The sequence below is a fragment of the Medicago truncatula genome, chromosome 1 (genome assembly GCF_003473485.1).
Source record: "Medicago truncatula cultivar Jemalong A17 chromosome 1, MtrunA17r5.0-ANR, whole genome shotgun sequence".
In the NCBI taxonomy this organism is placed as follows: domain Eukaryota; kingdom Viridiplantae; phylum Streptophyta; class Magnoliopsida; order Fabales; family Fabaceae; genus Medicago; species Medicago truncatula.
The window spans coordinates 8,108,718-8,128,190 of NC_053042.1; the positions used below are offsets into that span (position 1 = coordinate 8,108,718).

General features: G+C 32.2%; 1 protein-coding gene across 1 annotated transcript; it reads right to left on the reverse strand.

Annotated features, from left to right (window-relative positions):
• LOC11428090 (gibberellin-regulated protein 1) lies at positions 1 to 1,509 on the reverse strand. Its single transcript, XM_003589441.3, has 3 exons — positions 1,332 to 1,509; positions 1,181 to 1,220; positions 1 to 474 (listed from the first exon to the last, which is right to left on the reverse strand). The coding sequence occupies exons 1-3, from the start codon at positions 1,410 to 1,412 to the stop codon at positions 293 to 295; spliced, it is 303 nt and encodes a 100-aa protein (XP_003589489.1). The 5' UTR covers positions 1,413 to 1,509; the 3' UTR covers positions 1 to 292.
• Between the last annotated feature and the right edge of the window lie 17,964 nt (positions 1,510 to 19,473).

Here is a 19,473-nt window from a genome sequence, read left to right on the forward strand (position 1 = left end):
TAACAACGTCAAACAATAATTTCTCGTTAATACAAATGATAGGTGGTACAAAAATAAAGTAAATACAACAGACAACAATTGAAAGAGATCACACAAATAAGATTATTAACTTTTTAAATTCACATTCGATAATTCAACGGGTATTGAAAGGGCACTTGGGAACCAAAGGATTTTTTGTTTTGTTTTGACAATGACCAAGGAATATTTATTTATTGTCATGCATGCATGGTAACGGTTTGGATATTTATGGTCGATGTGGAAGTCCAAATTCCAATTAAGGTAGTTTTTGTTTCTAAGGGCACTTGGGTTTGCCACCACGGGTAGTCTGGCTGGCATAACAAGGACACTTTTCTTGGTTGCCAGCAGTGCCAGGTGGCACACAGTTACATCTTCTGCAACAAGTCCCGCAAGCTCTATGGCACAATTTTGGTCGCGATGATAAACGACACCTTGCAACGCATGCTCCATTGCAATCTGGAAAAACATGTTGAAATTAATCAATTCATCATGCTACATGTAAATGTACATTTTTTATGTATATAATAGGAAAAGTATACTATTTCATTCAACAAAACATAAGAAATACTAGAGCCAATCGACTTAAAAGTGTGGTGACTATAATTGAAATCAAACTAATTGGATATTTATAATTGATGTGGGAATATAATTTTGACACCCTAACTAGCTTATGGACGACAATAATTGATTGCCTCTTACAAAATTATCCTAAAGTTTAAAAATATGACCAAATTTAGTTTGATTTATGCTAGTGCATTACTCACTCAACCATTTTACACCTATTAAAAAAATGATAAAAATAATATTGATTTTAGTAAATTACTTTATTAACTTCTATCTATTTTTATTATTATAAAGGCAAAGTAAGAAAATATTGTAATAACTTAGCACTTAATAGTGATGCAATCAGTATAAATTAGATAGATGGAACAATAAGGAAAAAAAAAATCAATTAAACTACATTGAAAACTGAAAATAACGCTCTTTGTAGAACATTTTTTTTTTTTTTACATTTGTGACTGCTGTTAATTGTTATGGAACAGAAAGAGTGTATATTTTACTATGTACTTAATTTTATCATAGCTCAAAATTTCAAGTTTCAAATAAAATTAAAAGAATGATATATGAATTTGTGTGTGTATATTGTATAATTTAGTAGTACCTATTTTCCGAAGAAGAGAACCCTGTGAATATGCCTGCGCCTGTATAATTAATTGATTAAAAGAAAACAAAGAAAATAACACTAATTAACTCTGTTACGTTCATGTATGCAAACCATGAATTAATAATTAAAGTTTAAATTAAATACATACTGATTGATCTGTTGCATCAACAAGATGAAGAAGGAGGAGTGATGCAAGAAGGGAAGCAGCTAGAAACTTAGAGAAAGCCATGATTAGCTATATATATGCAAGGAAGGAATATATATGAACTAAGTTTTTATATTTTTGAGAAGAGCTGTGAAATGAGAAATAAGATGAGCTGGTATTTATAGCTGATATGATATGATATGATGAGATTAGCTTTATGAAATGCTAGCTAGCTAGCCAATGACTAAGTTTTGTTTAGACTCAATCCAAGTATTCATTAAATTTCTGTTTGGTAAGACCAAATTTTTTAGATTATATTTTTTTTAGGAAGCTGTCTATTATGGCTTTGGTTAAAGGTGAATCATTCTATTTTTAGTAAATTTAAATAAAATATTAGTTTCGTTCTTTATTTTTTATTATTATAAAATTTATTTATTTTTAAATGGTAAAAATCCACCATTAGACCATTTATTAGAGGTTTATATTAGATGTTTTTATTACCAGCTAGTTTATTTAGAGGTTCATATTAGATTTTTTTTTAATGGCTAGTTTATATTGCTTTTTATAAGCTACATCAACTAGCTTATAGTTTATTATTTTCTTCTTTATTTTAACCCTTAATTAAAAAATTAAACATATTAATTTTATGGGTTTTGTTAACGAGTGCTCCCGGACACTGTTTAAGCATCCTAAATTTAATAATTATTCTTTTAAAAAGTCGACTGTTACAGTTTCTAAATACACAATTTTTCATATAAAATTTACCATTTAAAGTATTTAAAAAGTACCTCGAAAGCACTCTTTAACATTTTCTTATTTTATTTCATCTCACTTATAAGTTACTTCAACCGATAATTTTACCACACACTACAAGTTAAATAAACTTTATTTTACCTGCGCTGAACTATCAATTAACTGTTATAAGTTTATCCAATATAAACTTGATTATCATACAACTATTTTTTTTCTACCAAACTGAGGCTAATTATGGGTCCATTATCATATATAAGTGGGACATATGTGAGTAAGTAATTTGTAATGGCGCTGGCATTGATTGAAGAATATTAATTCAGCAGCTAGCTAGCGCACAGTTTTCTCTCTATTTTTGTCATAATATGATTGTCACACTCTCATAACCCCACGACTCTTGTCTAATCTAGCTACTCTCATACTGAAAACTCATACGTTATTGGTCATATCATGAGTCAAATTTTTAACAAAAAACCATGTTCAGTTTGATTAGCATAATATGCTTCATATTACCGACGTCCTACAATTAAATTAAATTAAAGGCATATGTTTGGTGGTCCATCGAATCAAGACATATCTCAAATGTGTTTGTGTTATTGTTGTATCTGGTGTCCGTCTCTTTTATATCGGTGTACCACCGTATCAAACCTAGTTCACCAAAGTTGAAGAACAAATATAGGGAAGGGTCGGTGAATACACGTACGTAGGGGTTAATATTTTACATGCAGACAGAAAACTACGTGAAGTTTGGCTTTGATAGATTGTGATATATGGGAATTGGATGCAAGAAGGATGTAGAAAAGGAAGGAACCATTAGTGGAAAGCAAGAAAGGGATTGTTGAAGCCAACGTTACAGCTGTTTGTGGCGGCACCCCAGCTGTATTATGCTAATAAAGGATATACTCTACCACTATAAATCAAAAACTTGTAAGCATAAAAGGGAAAGGAAAAAAAAATTGTGGTTTAAAATATAAAGGTTTAGGTGCACTTTTTATTTCATATTTTTGTTCTTTCTCGATTTTAAATCTGAAAATATAGTCTCCTTATTTTTAAATTTATTTTAAAAATTCCACTATTTTTGTTGATATGTCATGTTAGATAATAAACTGACAAGTCACTAAGTGATGTGAGAATGTATAAATTTTGGGAAATTGGATTATTTAGGATTTTACATTTTTTTTATTGTTAAATTTTTTTAATTAAAGAAGAATTTGATGATATGGAAAATAAAATAATAAAATTTAATCTATATATCTATTGTCACACCACCTTCTAACTTGTAATTAACTTATAATTCAACATGACACATCACCAAATACAAGCCTAAAACTTTTGGCAGGAAAAATTTCTAAACTTTAGAAAAAATATTGAGTATTATGTTTTCAAATTTTAAAATGGGTGGCTAAAATTGTGAAAATATAAAATTATGAGGACTAAAAATGTATTAAAGCCAAATTTAAATAAGTCTCAGCTAATTCTATATTAAATCTAATGACATTAATCATAAATTCATTTCAATTAATTTATATTTATATTTTATAAATTAGGGTCTTGCTAACAAGTATCCGCATCTACAATGGTAGGGAACTAATAAAGACTCCTTCAATGGACCTCGTGTATATTTATTTATAGTTTTTTAATAAAAGTATCCATTAAGGATCTAATGACTCCAATGATAATACACTAGTCGAGACTCCAATGAAAAGTACTTGAATAATTTTCATTAACTTTACATTATTATATAAAAGTAGTGTTAATAACAATATTACTTCTTTTGAAGGTTGAGACCCAACTTATACATATTTTATTACTTCTTTTGATCGTGAGACTCGTTGATTGTTGAGGAGAAAGTGTCTTTATATAGTTATCTGTTAACTAATATGTACCCATTTTTTCTTCCTCCAATGGGAGTCATTAACATGGTGATGTCCTTGTTAAGTAATGGATTCATCCCCCTTTGGAGATGTTCTCGGGACATTTGTTAAGGAACTAAAAGTAGTAGTTTTGCATTGGAAATTATAACTTTTAAAAAATTAAATTCAACATTTTTTAACACATTATTTTTATTTTTGTTCTTTTGATCAATGTCCTAATAGCACTATTTAGCATTTTCATATAAAATAAGTTCTCTTGAACGAGGTGTTACACGATAGAGAGGGTACTTATTTTTGTTATGAGCATTTTGAAACCTCCACTAATCTTTTCTTTACATGTGTTCTTTCTCACATAAAGTATGGAGCAAAGTATTTGAGTGGTTAGGGTGGAGGGGACTTATCACTACTATTGAGGGGTTTCAATCTCTTTTTAATTACATTTTGTGTAACACCCATACTAAACGTATCTAGAAAGTTTAGTATGTGCATTATCTTTAGTACTGGATACATTAAAATTTACAACATGAATATTTCGAATGAATATTTTATACAACAATACGCATTCTACAATCAACAATACAATGTTATTCGTCCAAAGCATAGAAAATACATTTTTAAAGACCATAACATCCTACAGCGAGTACGAACGAACACTTGCTGAAATATCCATCCGGCCACAAGCTTACGAAATCCTGCTACATCAATCTGCTAAACTGAAACAAAATAGGATTGGGATGAGACATAATGTCTCAGTGAGTTCTACCTAATCCTAGACTATAGGTAACCTCGGGGAAAACCTATGGTCACCACGTGTCTACAATACAACCTGACGGTTGATTATACGTGTGTGGATCATGCTTGTCTAGACGGTCGTGCATACTAGATTTTTTTTGAATGGTTTTTTAGAGTTTCATGTATAGTTATCAAATTGACTATATTATTAGAAACATTTAATAAAATACAATAGTATTTTAAAAAAACTAAATCGATTCATTAATTGAATGTATGATGAATATATTCCATAAAAAAAAATAAAGAATAGAAATGAAATGAGACATATATATTGCTTAAAGAAATGTTATAAGTGGCCATCTTAAAATAATGATTAATATCAATTAATGGAAATAAAATTAAATCAAAAAAATTGTTAGTGGTATAGTGGTCAAAATGTTGAGGAGAAGCGCTATTGGTCTCGGGTTTAATTCTCGGAAGAGATTTTTTTCATAAAGATTTTTTAAGTTAATAAAAAAAGGTGGGATTAGGATTAATCAGAGCTACTTGCTGTCTAACATTTATATATATAAAGATAAAATGTTCATAATCAATCATTGAAGGAATTCCTTTTTCAAAAAAAATCATTGATTGAATTCTTCGAACAACTGGAGAAGTCTGATTTATGGTAAGGTACTACTAAAATATCTATTATAAAATTAGCATAAGCTTATAGATTAATTACTTTGAGATATAATAACGTACTTTTTCGCTTCAAATTATAACTTTACAGATTGTTCAATAAAATTAATAATAACAAAACTGCTACTTGCATTCAAAAACATTATCTATGTGGATTAGAGCAGGGGAATCAAACTCCAACTACTTTCATGTTTGTGTAAATTATAAAAGGAATTGATGACATCAATGCTTTGTTAGTAGGTGAAAATTGGACCGAATATTATGTGTAAAAAAACAAAAAAATGAGTTGTATTTTTGTGCACAGTACAAGAAATTCTACTTGAAGAGAATTAGACACCAATTGGAAGGTCAAACATGCTAGCTTGGCTAACATTGACGCACCAACATTGACCTTACGCATGACGAGAAAGCAAGCCTAAAGGACATTCCAAAATTACTTTTAAGTCATCATAGTATTAAAGTGATAAATTAATTTATACTTTTTAATAACTATAAAATGCAAGGAATAATCAAGTTTGCAAGTGATACAAGAGAGGGTTTTTTGGACTTAGAAACATATACAAGTCCTAAATCAAAATCTTTTGAATAACGTACTAAGGTCTATCCAAATCATCCAGAGACGATTGATGAATTGATTCTTGCGGTATAAAAAATAAGTATTTAGAGTTACCGTATCCACAAAGAATCGTGTGATATCAAATTCTTTCAACGACAAATATTATTTTTAAGTGTAGAAGGATGAATTGTTTGTACATGATTTGGTCTATGCAATGAAATAAGGAAACAAAAACAAAGAGATAATATTACCGGAATAAAGTTTCGTTAACTAAATCATCTAATGTTTTTCCTTGATCGATTATATACTCCTCTTATTTTAATTATATATTCATTTGTCGCTCCTCGTATGTTTCTATGTCTAACAAAGGCTGTGAGATCTATTATTTCTATTAACTTCCTATGTCCAGCTCAGTTATATATAAATACATTGACATTAAGATCCAATAATGTATGTGATTATAAATCTAGTCGGATATCTCACAACTAGCATTCAAAAATATAATGCTCCCACCAATGTCGTAATTTACGGAGAAAGTCTATGCATGTCTAGTACTTTCTAAGTCAAAATATCATTTTTGAATTGCATGTCGGAAAAATCATTAAGTGCATCATTATTCTAAACATGGATCATTTAAAATTTAACTATACATCATCATCATTCTAAACAAGCAGACGTCGTTATTAATTGAAGAGTCCAATTCGTACTGAATTCACATATGAAATAAGTAGTTATCAAGTTCGAGGGGGATTCTGAGATGTTACTCCCTCCGTCCCTTAATACATGACACAGTTGACTCCATTACGCATTCCAATGCATATTTTTGAGCTTAAATATCTTGAATAATATGTTAGAAAAAATCATGAAAATTTGATATTTTGAAAATACTCATCGAGACGAATCTAACGATATCTTATATGATATTATTTATCTATGTATATTAGTAGAAAAATATGGTCAAAATAAGCTAGGTCAAAATTGCAAATTTTCAAATAGGTCATCTATTGCAGGACGGAGGGAGTAATATGGATTGGAAGTAATTTGGAACGGTCAATATCATGATTAATCATTAAGACACTTTATAATCAAAAACAATCGAAATTTAGTAATACAAGCCCTAAAAATAGGTTATGCTCTCCATGAATCGAGTCAACTACTAACAATTAACTGTGGTAGATCTTGCTTAAAATATTTGAAAAACAGTAAATATTAATTAAAATATTATAATTAAAATTCATAAAAGTCATAAACAATTTTATAAAAAAAATATAACCCTAACAACTCCAACATAAAACTAAAGCTTCAAGTATTCTCTATACCATTACTCAAAAAAAGTATATTGTTGGTTATAGCTTATTCAACTAAACTAGCCTACGAAAATACTTGCATGTGTGAATGGAGGGGTACGACTATATATGTAAAATAATATTGTATCAAGAGTATTTTAATAATTTCTTATATAAAAAAAAATTTGGAGTACCGTGGCACCCATTAACATAACTCGAGTCATGCAATGCAGAAGGTCTCTTAGAACTCTGGTTTTTTATGCATTTTTTTGTCTATAGGGGGTTCATGAGTTGGGTCAGCCCAAAAAAACCCGTCAAATCCACCCAAAAAAATGGGTTAGGTTGGGTGATTGGGTGGATATCGTTTTAAAAAATGATAAACCCATAAAAAATAACGGGTTTTGAGTAAAGCCAGACCCAGACCCAATAAACCCACTTATCCAATAATGTTCATTTTCATTTTCCTTTTCTTCCTTCTTTTTATCTCATTATATCGTCAAGATTACCAACAAGTTCCTCCTCTTCTTTCTCTAGCATTCAAACCACCTTTTTCCTCTCCTCTACCCTCTCACGATCTCTCTCTAACCTTCCCTCTTTCTCTATAAATTTTATTCTTCTTGTACTAAGCCTCTCATTCCATTTATAGTGAGGTGCGTGAATTCTTTCTTTTGTTGGTTCCGTAGACGAAATGGTAAAGACCACTAAAACTCAAAACAGCGCAAGGTCTTGAGTTCGACTTCAGGTGAAGGCATTCGACCTAAGAATTTCAACATTGTCAATTGAGCTATGTTTTACGGACGGTGGACGTGAATTCTATTCTATCCTCAAAGATATTTCTAATGACCAATTATTTTTACCACTAAATGGATTACCGTTGTTGTTGTTGTTGAGAAGTGTTACGAATACTCTCATTTTAGTACTCTCTAATACTCATTTTTCTATATGATGAAATTCATTTGGGTCTCACCACTTTATATCGGATCCATGTCTCATGTGTGGTATCCATATTGATTTCACCTAATAAGAGAGTGAATGTTCGAAAAAATGTGTGCATAGCACTCCTCTAATATTATTATTACTACTAGCGAAAAATAGACACTCAAGCATGTAAATTATGAACGGCATATTATATGAAATTTTGATTTTAATTAAAATTATAAGTACAAATATTTGTAACTTTTAAATTGTAACAAACCCAAAAAATCATGTTTATCTTTTTCAATAGCAACAAAAATTGTAAAAATATAATATAAATCCTTTTTTTTTTTTAATACCACCAACAATATAACATTAATAAAGGAATTATAAAAAATTCAACCTAAAATCTCTATCCCCTTCATATATAATATTGACTAATAAGCATTCATTCACTTCAATCCATCAACTCTTAAAAAAATACCATCCATAAGTCTTAGCTCAACCGACAAAAATGTCGAAATTGTTAGGCCGAATGTTATGACCGGGGTTCAAATTCCGGTACCTCTACTTATGTATATGAGTTTATAATAACTTTGTCATTTCATCTATAAAAAAAAAATCCTAAGCGGATCATACTAATAACTTTACATCGGTACATTTCAAAAACAACTAATATGTTTGCGCAACATTTTCTTTTAAGTAGGAGGAAAGTATTGAATAGAGTATGCATTATGCTATGGGGCCATAATTAAGAGAGTGTGTGTTTGAGAGAGAGAGAGTGTTTGTATAAGTCTTGTATCTAAACAACATTACTTCTTATTTCTTCTCCAGCAGGGGTATTTAATAAGCTCTACAAGCTATTAGGCAAAACACCTTCTACTGGAAATGCTCTAATACTCCTAAATTTCCTATTCAAAATTATCCACTAAGTTGATTTGTAAGACTTATTTTCAGTCAAAAAAAAAATTGTGATAATTTGAGTGACTCTAAGACAAAAATAAGCAAAGCCACTCACTCAAGGACATGTGAAGACAAGAGTTGTGCTTGTGGCAACAAAGTTGGTAATTTGTGTGATGCATTTTTTAATGGCTTAAACTCATTTTTTACTTCCTAAATTTGCAAAAGTTGTAATTTTGGTCCCCTTTAAAAAAATGGCAAAAGCTACCCCCCATGTCTACCTTCTTTTACAAAACGTCGATTTTGACCGAGTCAACCATATGCGGCATGCCACATGTGTAAATTTTTAATTAAAAAATATTAAAATTGTCACGTGTGTATCTTTTGAATTAAAAAAAAAATCAAAAAAGAAAGAAAAAATGGAGAGGCACGTGAGTGAGAGAGTCTCTATGCTCTCTTTTCTTTCTTTTCCTCCCAATTCTTTCTTCCTCTTCCTTCTTTCCTAATTGCCGCCTCCCTCTTCCCTTTTTCCGGCCACCCAACGTGGTGCTTCCAACCATCATTTGTCAAACAAAATACATAATATTCATTCACCCTTCCTTCTCTATCTCATCATAAATTTATTTTTGGATAGGAGATATTTTTTGAGTTTTCAAACCACCACCTTCATTGTTAGATCAAGACCACCACAAAACATTTTTCAACAAATTGCCACAATAAAAGTGCTCTCCTTCGTATTCCTACAAAACCCACAAAAAAAATAATGTTTGGATGACATTTCTCCGACGACCACTGCACCGGAAAACTTCACCACCGCGCCGGAATTTAAATCTATTGTTTTCAGTTTGTTTTCCAGAAGCTACACTTCTTATGACAGTTGCCGATGATGAACTACTACCTTTTTTCATGGATTGCTTCTCAGTGTTGATGATTTTAATAATTTGCAAGTCTTGGTTAGGAAAGAAGGAAGAGGAAGAAAGAATTGGGAGAATTTTTTTTGCAAAATGCCTTTTTTCCAACATTATGGACAAAAGAAACAACAATGGTGTTATGTTCATTCACTCACGTGCCCTCTCTTCTTAATTTTAATTTTTGATTTTTTTTTATTTCTTTAATTATACATGTGGAATTTACAGATTAAAAAAAATAAAAAATAAAAAAAAATACTCAGGTGGTATGACACCTATGGTTAACTTAGTCAAAATTAACGTTTTACAAAAGGGGTAGACATGGGTCACTTTTGCCATTTTTTTATAGAGGGGTCAAAATTGCAACTTTTACAAATTTAGAGGTAAAAAGTGAATTTAAGCCTTTTTTAATCTCTCATTCGGATTCTCTCTTCTTTGTTTAGGATGCAACCATTTAGCCTCCCTCTTTTAATTTATTTCTACAATTCTCTTATTTGTCTTAGATATTTCCCTATTTATAATTCCTTCTAGTTGAACATATTAGACTTTATTTTATGCTTTTATTTGTTGATAGTTAATCAAAAATAAAGTCTAGTATATTCAACTATTAAATTGGTGGTTCCATTGTCAGTAATCTAAACTATAAACCACTCTCATAAAATATAATCCAAAATGGAATACCTCATAATCTTCTGAATTTGTGAAGACAAATTTTGGGGAACAATCATAAAAATCGCCATAGGATAAACGTGGTATGATTAATCATTTTTTTGAGGGATTTGTATGATTAATCATAGAACGCTGATTTGTGTAGGATGTTTAATACTTTTCCACTCATAATGTACTCTCAGCCATAAAATATGGTTGAAAGAAGATTTTTTAAGGGGTGTTTTGATATTTTTCTTTTTTTAATAATGAACTTCGTTGTTTTTTAGGAACCTCAAATTTTAGGCTCCATTTTTTTTTTTAAATAGATTAAATATAAATTTTTAGACATTGTAAAATGTTTTTTCTTTTTGAGGGAAGACATCGTAAAATGTTAAAAAGTTAACTTTCAGATGTTAAATTACCCCACGACATGCATCAATAAGTTCTTGAAATAAACTTTTAGATAAAGACATTCTGAGAAGGAAAAATTGAAAACACATATATCAATTGGATAAGATAGTAAACTAAATAATCTCTTCCGGCTTAACTAGATATCATGAATTTGAATCCAATTTTAAGAATGCAGCGCAGTTAAATTTCTTGATGGAGAGATTTTTCATCTATTGCAATCATATCCAAGATTATAAATTAATCTCTACAATTATGCGTAGAAGATATTCATGTCACATAAATAAATAAATACATGAAAACGAGGGTGCTAATATCACCACGATATGATGTTTCTTATGCGTGGTCAACATACATGTACTAAGGAGGAACTAAGCCCACAGGCCCAAAGCCACAATACGATATTAGCACCCACTTTTACTCGAAAATTGCTCATTTCACTTCAACAGTTGCTCTTTAACACCTCAAAAATATCAAAATAGCTTCATCGACAGTAATTGTTGTTTGTTAAAATTCCAACAGCAACTAACTGCCGTTACATTCCCAACCCGAGGAACAAAAAAATGAAAAGAAAAATCTTTGACGAAAATTAAGTGTCGTTGGAGTCCGTTAAAGTGGTGAGAAATGCCAGAGAAATGGATCACTTGTTATTGAGGTAGTAATTTGGTGGATTTTCTTAACAGACTCCAACTCCAACGACATTTAATTGTCGTTGGAGGTACTTTGGTATTTTCGGAATGTTAAAAGAACAATTTGCATATATTTGTTTATTAGTTCACATTTCACAACAAAATATATTTCTTTATTTAGAAAGTTTTTGCAGAAAATTAATTTAAAGATTGTTTATTTATTTATTCTTAGGATCGAACATATTATACAGGTAACCAACCAGTTTCACTGTAATAAATAAATAACATTTTTTTAATAAAAAACGTGCTCCACCACAACTTCATCTCTTTCTTTGGTTCTTTCGTGAAACAAAAACTCCGTATCTTTTTCCACCTGCTAGCCATCTTCACAACCCCATTGGGAGTTTTCAAGTTTTTCAAATTTTTGGGTATTTGAGGCTTTCCATTTTTGCTCGTTGCTGACTTTAAGTTTTGCTCATTGCTGCCATTGGGAATTAATTCAGTTTAATTCATTTGTAAATTACACTCAATTTTTCATATTAATTCAACTTTCCATTTCACTCCATGTTCATATTGGTCACTTGAATTCACCTTTTTACATCCTTTTAATTGATATGTAGTAGTGGTTTTTGTTTGTTTTCTAGATTAAGGTTTATTATTATCATATTTTGCACCTTTAATGGTAAAGCTTAATTTTTTTTCATCTTCAAACCACTTTCACATTCTCATCTCCTAAATCTGAACATAAAGAGCAAAGAACAAATCTTGACCTTCGAATTTGCAAGAAATCAACGAACAACTTAGGGTTGAGAGAATAGTGTGAAAGAAAAAAATATAGGGTTGAGATTCTATGTCAATATTTTGAGTCTTATATGATCCAATGATAAATAATTAACTTGGTCATGGCGGAAAAGTTTATCACTTCCTCATGCTAAATGCAACCTAAACTTGGAGGGAATTGCTAAATCACAAAAGAAAACATAAGGACCAATATCACAATATTTGTGAGGTCATAAGTGAAATTAAGCAAAAAATAATTAATTTAGTAAAAAAATGCGTTTATTTTATGCATTTTTTATATAATGACTTTTTCAATTGAAAAGAAAATCTAAAATTTTTAAAATTATACAACTATCAAACATCCATGTTATTCGTCCATAAGGTGTCGATCATTGGAAAGAGTCTGACTTGAGAAAATCTAGAGAGAAAGTTCCAATCTCATTGAAAACAATTTCAATTATTTTTTATTGTGTGTCCACGATATTCCTTGTCGAAAGCCCGAGACTAATTTCTTGACAAGGTACAAAGTTACATTTAAGATTGACCTCTCTCAACATGTGTGCATTCATTTATTTTATTTTTTTTTTTTTTTTTTGGTACAAGAGAGGGCCGAAGCCCAAAAGAGAACACTAAACAATTACACGAACATTTCTAGGCATACAAGCACCAGAGATGTCATCAAAGAGGAGACTATTGAGCTCACTAGGAGGGGTCTCCAAAATAGTAAAATTCCATGAATCCATGGTAAGGCTGAAGTTGGCAAGCCAATCAGCACTTCTGTTGCCTTCTCGCAAAGTGTGATGAACCTGAATCCGCCAATTACGATTCAAAATATTTTGAATACGCCGAATGAGCACAGGGATTGTCCCATTCATCTTGCAATTATTTGTTATCATGTCAATAAGCAATTTTGAATCACTTTCAACGCAAAGCTGAGAAATACCGTCCCTCCAAGCCAACTCTAGACCAAGGTACATACCCCACATCTCTGCATGAAGAGCATCACACGCGCCAATCTTGCGGACAAAACCTTTGATCCATCTACCATTAGCATCCCGAAGTAAACCTCCACAACCCGAGCGATCTCCATTCTCTTTGCAAGCTCCATCACAATTGAGTTTGATCCATCCCTCTTGAGGATATTTCCAGCCAATATAAATTGTTTCAGTGTGACGAAGATCCATTTGAAAATGATTAAGTGTACAATCTTCAATATCACTAGTAAACTTTTGGATGATACTTGTGGGATTCTCTGGTCTCTGGAAATTTTCCTCGAAGACTGTCTTGTTCCGCCATTTCCAAATATACCAGCAAGTAGACATGAAAGTTGTCTTCCACTTAGAGTTGAGATCTCTGTTTTGACGCTTATTGAGGTTTGTAAAAACCCAATCCCTGCAATCAAAGGAAAAAAAGTCAATTATACAATTTGAAGGTACAAGTCTGATCCATACCTCGGTTGCATAAGTGCAGTCTCTGAGTACATGAAGAGTAGTCTCATCCTCACTCCCACAAGAAGGACAAATTGGGGATATGCCAACACCCCATCTACTTCGACGGTAATTAGTTAAAATGCGATCATGAGCAACCAACCAAATGAAGGTTTGAATTCGTTGCGGACCCTTCCAATTCCACAAACTTTTCCAATCCCCTCCGGTATTAGCATGATTTCCGTCTTTCATGTCGTAAGCACTTTTGACTGAGAATTGTCGCGTACTCGTGCCTCCCCAACCAATAATGTCAAGACCATCACCACTAGAAGGTGCAGGGAGAGCTAACACCTTTTCAACTATGTTGTTAGGCAAGTTATCAAAAAGGAAATTTTGATCCCAATTACCAGAAGAACTCATCACATCCCTAACTAGAAGAGTGGTATCCACATACGAATTTGTCGCTAGAGAAATGAGGGAATTGTTGTTTGGACCCCACTTATCCAACCAGAAATTGACACTATTACCATCTCCTATTTGCCAGATGATGTTTCTTTGAAAATCATCCCACACCCTAGTAAGAGCTTTCCATAAAGGAGAATCATAAGGTTGAGAGTTTATAGTTATCTTCAAATCATTATTTCTCCCATACTTACTATACAACACCCTGCACCAAAGGTCATTAGGCTTGTTAATAAGGTTCCATAGGATTTTCATGAGGAAAGCCTCATTCATCAAAAGAGGCCTTTTAAATCCAAGACCCCCCTCCTTCTTGGGTAAACAACAGGTATCCCAACTAATCAAATGAGCTTTGCGGGTATGTTCTGTATCCCCCCAAACAAAACCTCTTTGGATTTTTTCCATCTCACTGCAAAGAGTTTTAGGTAGCTTAGCATACTGCATATGATAATAAGGAATAGAACTAAGGACAGACTTGGAAAGAGTAATTCTGCCCGCAAGACTTAAACATTGTTGCTTCCATCCACTAAGTCTATTCTGAATTTTGTTGATGATGTGGCTGAAATTTCCCCTAGAAGTTCTTCCTGGAGCTATGTTAGCTCCAAGATACCTGCCTAAACTATTAGCTTGAGTGAAACCTGTGTGTTGCAAAATATCCTGACGGAGCTGGTTGTCCACATTTTTTGAGAAAAAAATTTGAGTCTTTTGGCCATTAATACGCTGCCCAGAAGCTTGACAAAACATATCCAAACAATGCATCACACAATGTGCCTGCTCAATAGAAGCCTCTGCAAAAAGAAGAAGATCGTCAGCAAAAAGAAGGTGAGAAATTTGAGGGCCATACCTACCTGCCCGCATTGGTTTCCAATACTGAGCTTCCACCCGGTCGGAAATGATATGAGATAATCTCTCCATGCAAATAACAAAAAGGTAAGGGGAGAGAGGATCTCCTTGACGAATTCCTCTAGTTGGAGTGAACGTGTCAGTTTTATCCCCATTCCACAAAATTTTGTAACTAGGCGAAGATATGCAAACACGTATAATTTGAATGAGATTAGGAGGGAATTTACAATCCTCCAAGCAATTCTCCACAAAATTCCAATTGATGCGATCATAAGCTTTTTCTAGGTCAATTTTGATGGACATGAACATCTTGTTGCCTTTCATTCTGGCCATGGAATGTACCATCTCCTGAGCCACAATAATATTATGGTGGATACTTCTACCTGGAATAAAACTGGACTGATATGGAGAAATAATACCATCAAGCAATGGCTTGATTCTGTTGACAATAACCTTAGAAATTATCTTATAAATAACATTACATAAAGCAATAGGTCTAAATTGAGAGACAAATTCAGGTTTATCAATCTTAGGGATCATCACAATGAGAGTATTATTAATAGAAGATATAAGAGAAGGGGTAACCCAAACCTGGTTCACAAACTGGTATATAGAATCAGCAACTGTGTCCCAACATTTTTGAAAAAATATAGCGGGGTACCCATCCTCTCCCGGCGCCTTGTGAGGATTCATGTCAAAAAGAGCTCTTTTACATTCATTAATTTGAACATGTGCACTCAAACTATCATGATGTTCCTCAAGTGTCGGATAAGTATTCCAAGAAATGATCGGATCTCTGATAGGATTTTCTTCCTTGAACAAATTAACATAGTAATCACGCACAATGTTTTTTAGATGATCGGGGTCATCAACCCAACCCCCTTCATTGTCTCGAAGAGTCAAAATTTTGTTTTTCCTTCTTCTAACAATGGTTTGAGAGTGGTAGTACTTCGTATTACGATCTCCATCAGCTATCCATTGACTGCGCGACTTCTGAAACCACAAGCACTCCTCTTGATACAAAGTAGTCGCAAGTTGGTTTTGTAAATCTTTCTCCAAAGAATCAAGGAAATTGCTGTAGCCATATCTAGGACTATTCTGGATACCATTCAATCTAGATAATAACTCCCTTTTCCTTTTGAAAATGTTGCCAAAAACCTCTTGGTTCCATTCCTTTAAGTTAGGAGTCAAATCATGCAGAAGGTTTAGAAAATCTCTACCTCTAATCCACTTGTTATTTAAAAAAGTATGAAAGCTTATGTGAGTTAACCAGGCAGCCTCAAACCTGAAAGGACGATTACCCCCATTGTGCGGACTACCATCCATAAGCACCAAGATAGGATGATGATCAGATTGAACTCTAGGGAGTACTTTAGCAAAGCCTTCGTGAAATTTTAATCTCCAAGCCACATTACAGAGGACCCGATCAAGCTTTTTAAAAACTCTATCATGCCCATTCCACTTTGGACCCCTCCAAGTAAATTTAGTACCAGTTGTATTGACATCCATTAAGTTACACTCATTAATCCAATTATTGAAATGAACGCATCTTCTCAAATCAACTGGGGCCCCTCCTTTTTTTTCATTCGGACTAGCAATCTCATTGTAATCACCCATCATTAACCAAGGATCTTGAATATTTCCACTAAGCATCTTTAGTTGATTCCATGTATCTTCTCTCTCATTTTCACGAGGGCTAGCATAAACCACAGTAAGGAGCCAAGGTTCAACATCTCTCTCTTTAACTCGAACATGAAGAAAATGAAAGTTCTTAATTAAAAGCTCGACTTGAATATCCATCCTGTTCCAAAGTAGCCAAATACCACCAGAGAAACCCCTTGCTTCAGAAACCAAATAATTCTTGAAGCCCAAATTTTTTATAGCTTTGCGAGCAACATCACCACTATTTTTTTATTAATGCATTTTCAAAACAAGAGCGAATGCAAATTTTTTTTTTGGTGGAAAAAGAGGGCTAAAAGCCCCAAGGGAAAAAAAAACTACATAGTTATATATGAATATTCCTAGGCATACATAGGGGTGTACATGGGTTGGGTAAACCCAAAAAACCCGTCAAACCCACCCAAAAAACCCAAAAAAGTGGGTTGAGTTGGGTGATTGGGTGAATATGGTTTTAAAAAATGAAAAACCCATAAAAAATAATGGGTTTTGGGTAAAACAGGACCCATACTCAATAAACCAACTTACCTAATAATTTCCAAATTTTAATTTCATTTTCATAGGGAGGAAGAAGAATAACAAATATTTTGATCATAAATTTAATTTAATTTCTAAAATTGACACAACACATCCTCTATATTGAAAATAAAAAGAAAATATTAGAGTTACAAATTATGATGTTGCAATTTATAGTTACTTTAATGCTAAAGCAATTTTACGTCATTCAACTTTAATTTATTTCAAGTATTCGATGATTAAATTTTTTATTTAATATTAAAATTTATTATTTTATGATGCTAAAATATAGTGAAAATAGGTTACATAATTATTTTAAGAAAATAAAAAGTTGAGAAATTTTTATGAAAAAATACAAGGACTCGTCGTTTAGTCATTTCATATTAACAAAAAAAAAAATTGGGTAACCCACTACCCAACCCAAATCAAACCGGAAATTAGTGGGTTTGCCCAAACCCACCCATTAATTTAACGGGTGGATATTTTACCTAACCCAAACCGGAGTACCCTATATGGTTTGGGTCTTGGGTTTGGCCAAACCCAACCCAAATCGACCCACTCACACCCCTAGGCATACAAGCCCTGGAAATATCATCAAAAAGGAGACTCGAAACCTCATTAGGAGGAGTCTCCATGACATGAATGTGAAAAGAATCTAAAGAAAAGCTAAAATTAGCAAGCCAATCAGCACTTCTATTTCCCTCGCGCCAGGTATGGTTGAATTGCACCTGCCAGTTTAACTTTAAAAGCTCTTGAATACGGCACACCAAGGTAGGTGCTTTGCCATTAATTTTGACGTTCCCTTTGACCATGTCAACCAAAGTTTTTGAATCACTTTCTACTTGAAGGTGATGAAATTCTTGTCTCCAAGCAAACTGTATTTCCAATAGCATTCTCCACATTTCAACAGTGAGAGCATCACAAGTGCCTATTTTGCAACATTACCCTTTAAGCCATCTACTATTTGAATTCCTTAAGAGACCACCACAACCGGCTAGACCCAAAGTATCTTTGTAGGATCTGTCACAATTAAGTTTAATCCACCCCTCTCCAGGCCTTGTCCATCCAATGAAAATGGTGTCGTAATTGCGAAGGTTCGAAGGGTGGTTGGTGTAGTTGTCTATATCTTCCACCATCTTGAGAATAGTGAAGGTAGGATTTATCGGACGTTGAAAATCATCTTCAAAAATAGCTTTGTTCCTCCACATCCACATGTACTAGCACGTGACCATAAAAATTGAAGTCCACTTCTTACTTTGAGCGCCAAATAGTTTGTGATTAATATTCTTGAAGATCCAGTCCCTGCAAATTTACCAAATCGAAAATTTATAAAATAGATTAAAAACATGTGAAATACATGAGTCACATACCAATTTTTTTTTTTTTGAGTTCGCATAGCCGTTTCACTTGTTAGTAAAATTATGCCAGATAAAATACATAATTATCAAATTTTTAATATTTATTTATTTATTATTGTAATGTTAAATTACTTTTCCAAATTAAAAAACTTAGACAAATTTTGTTTATTTTGTAAACTGAATTTTCTATTATTAATAAAATTTTTTGACAAACTTTATATTTTAGATATATTAATCACTATATAAGTTAACTAATTTCAAGACAATAGTGAAATGCTCCGTATGTTACCAAAATTTATCAGTTTGTAAGATCTTAATTCATATATTTTATAGAGACATGGGTTCAAATTTGACTATTTGATTTTGAGGTATTTGTTGTAAAGAAAAGTCTTAGGAATATTCTCTTTCAAACATTTTCTTTAATTTTAATCTTTAATTAAATGAAACTTATGTGGGTCTTATATTTTAAAATAGAGTAAATTACACTCCCCTCCCTTAAAGATGCTTGAATTACACTCTCCTCCTCTCTTATGTTAAAATATACACTCCCCTTCCCTCTTATTCAAAACATATTAGAAAACTTTTCACTCCCCTCCCGTAAGAGAAGCTTGAATTACATTTCCCTCCATTCTTATGTTAAAATCTACACTTTACTCCCTCAATATATTTTTTTTTATTTCTAATAATCTAGCAAAAAATATAAAATTAACACACTTTGAAAAAAAAATAGTATTGCGGGTCTATTTTAATATAATAAAAATTTGAATACATATTTTTCACTATTTTATATTCACAATT

Coding starts and splice junctions, on each gene's coding strand:
- LOC11428090 (XM_003589441.3), bottom strand. CDS start 1,412: ATGGCTTTCTCTAAGTTTCTAGCTGCTTCCCTTCTTGCATCACTCCTC. Junction 1,221..1,331: donor TTGATGCAACAGATCAATCA/GTATGTATTTAA, acceptor TTAATTATACAG/GCGCAGGCATATTCACAGGG. Junction 475..1,180: donor TTCTCTTCTTCGGAAAATAG/GTACTACTAAAT, acceptor ATGTTTTTCCAG/ATTGCAATGGAGCATGCGTT.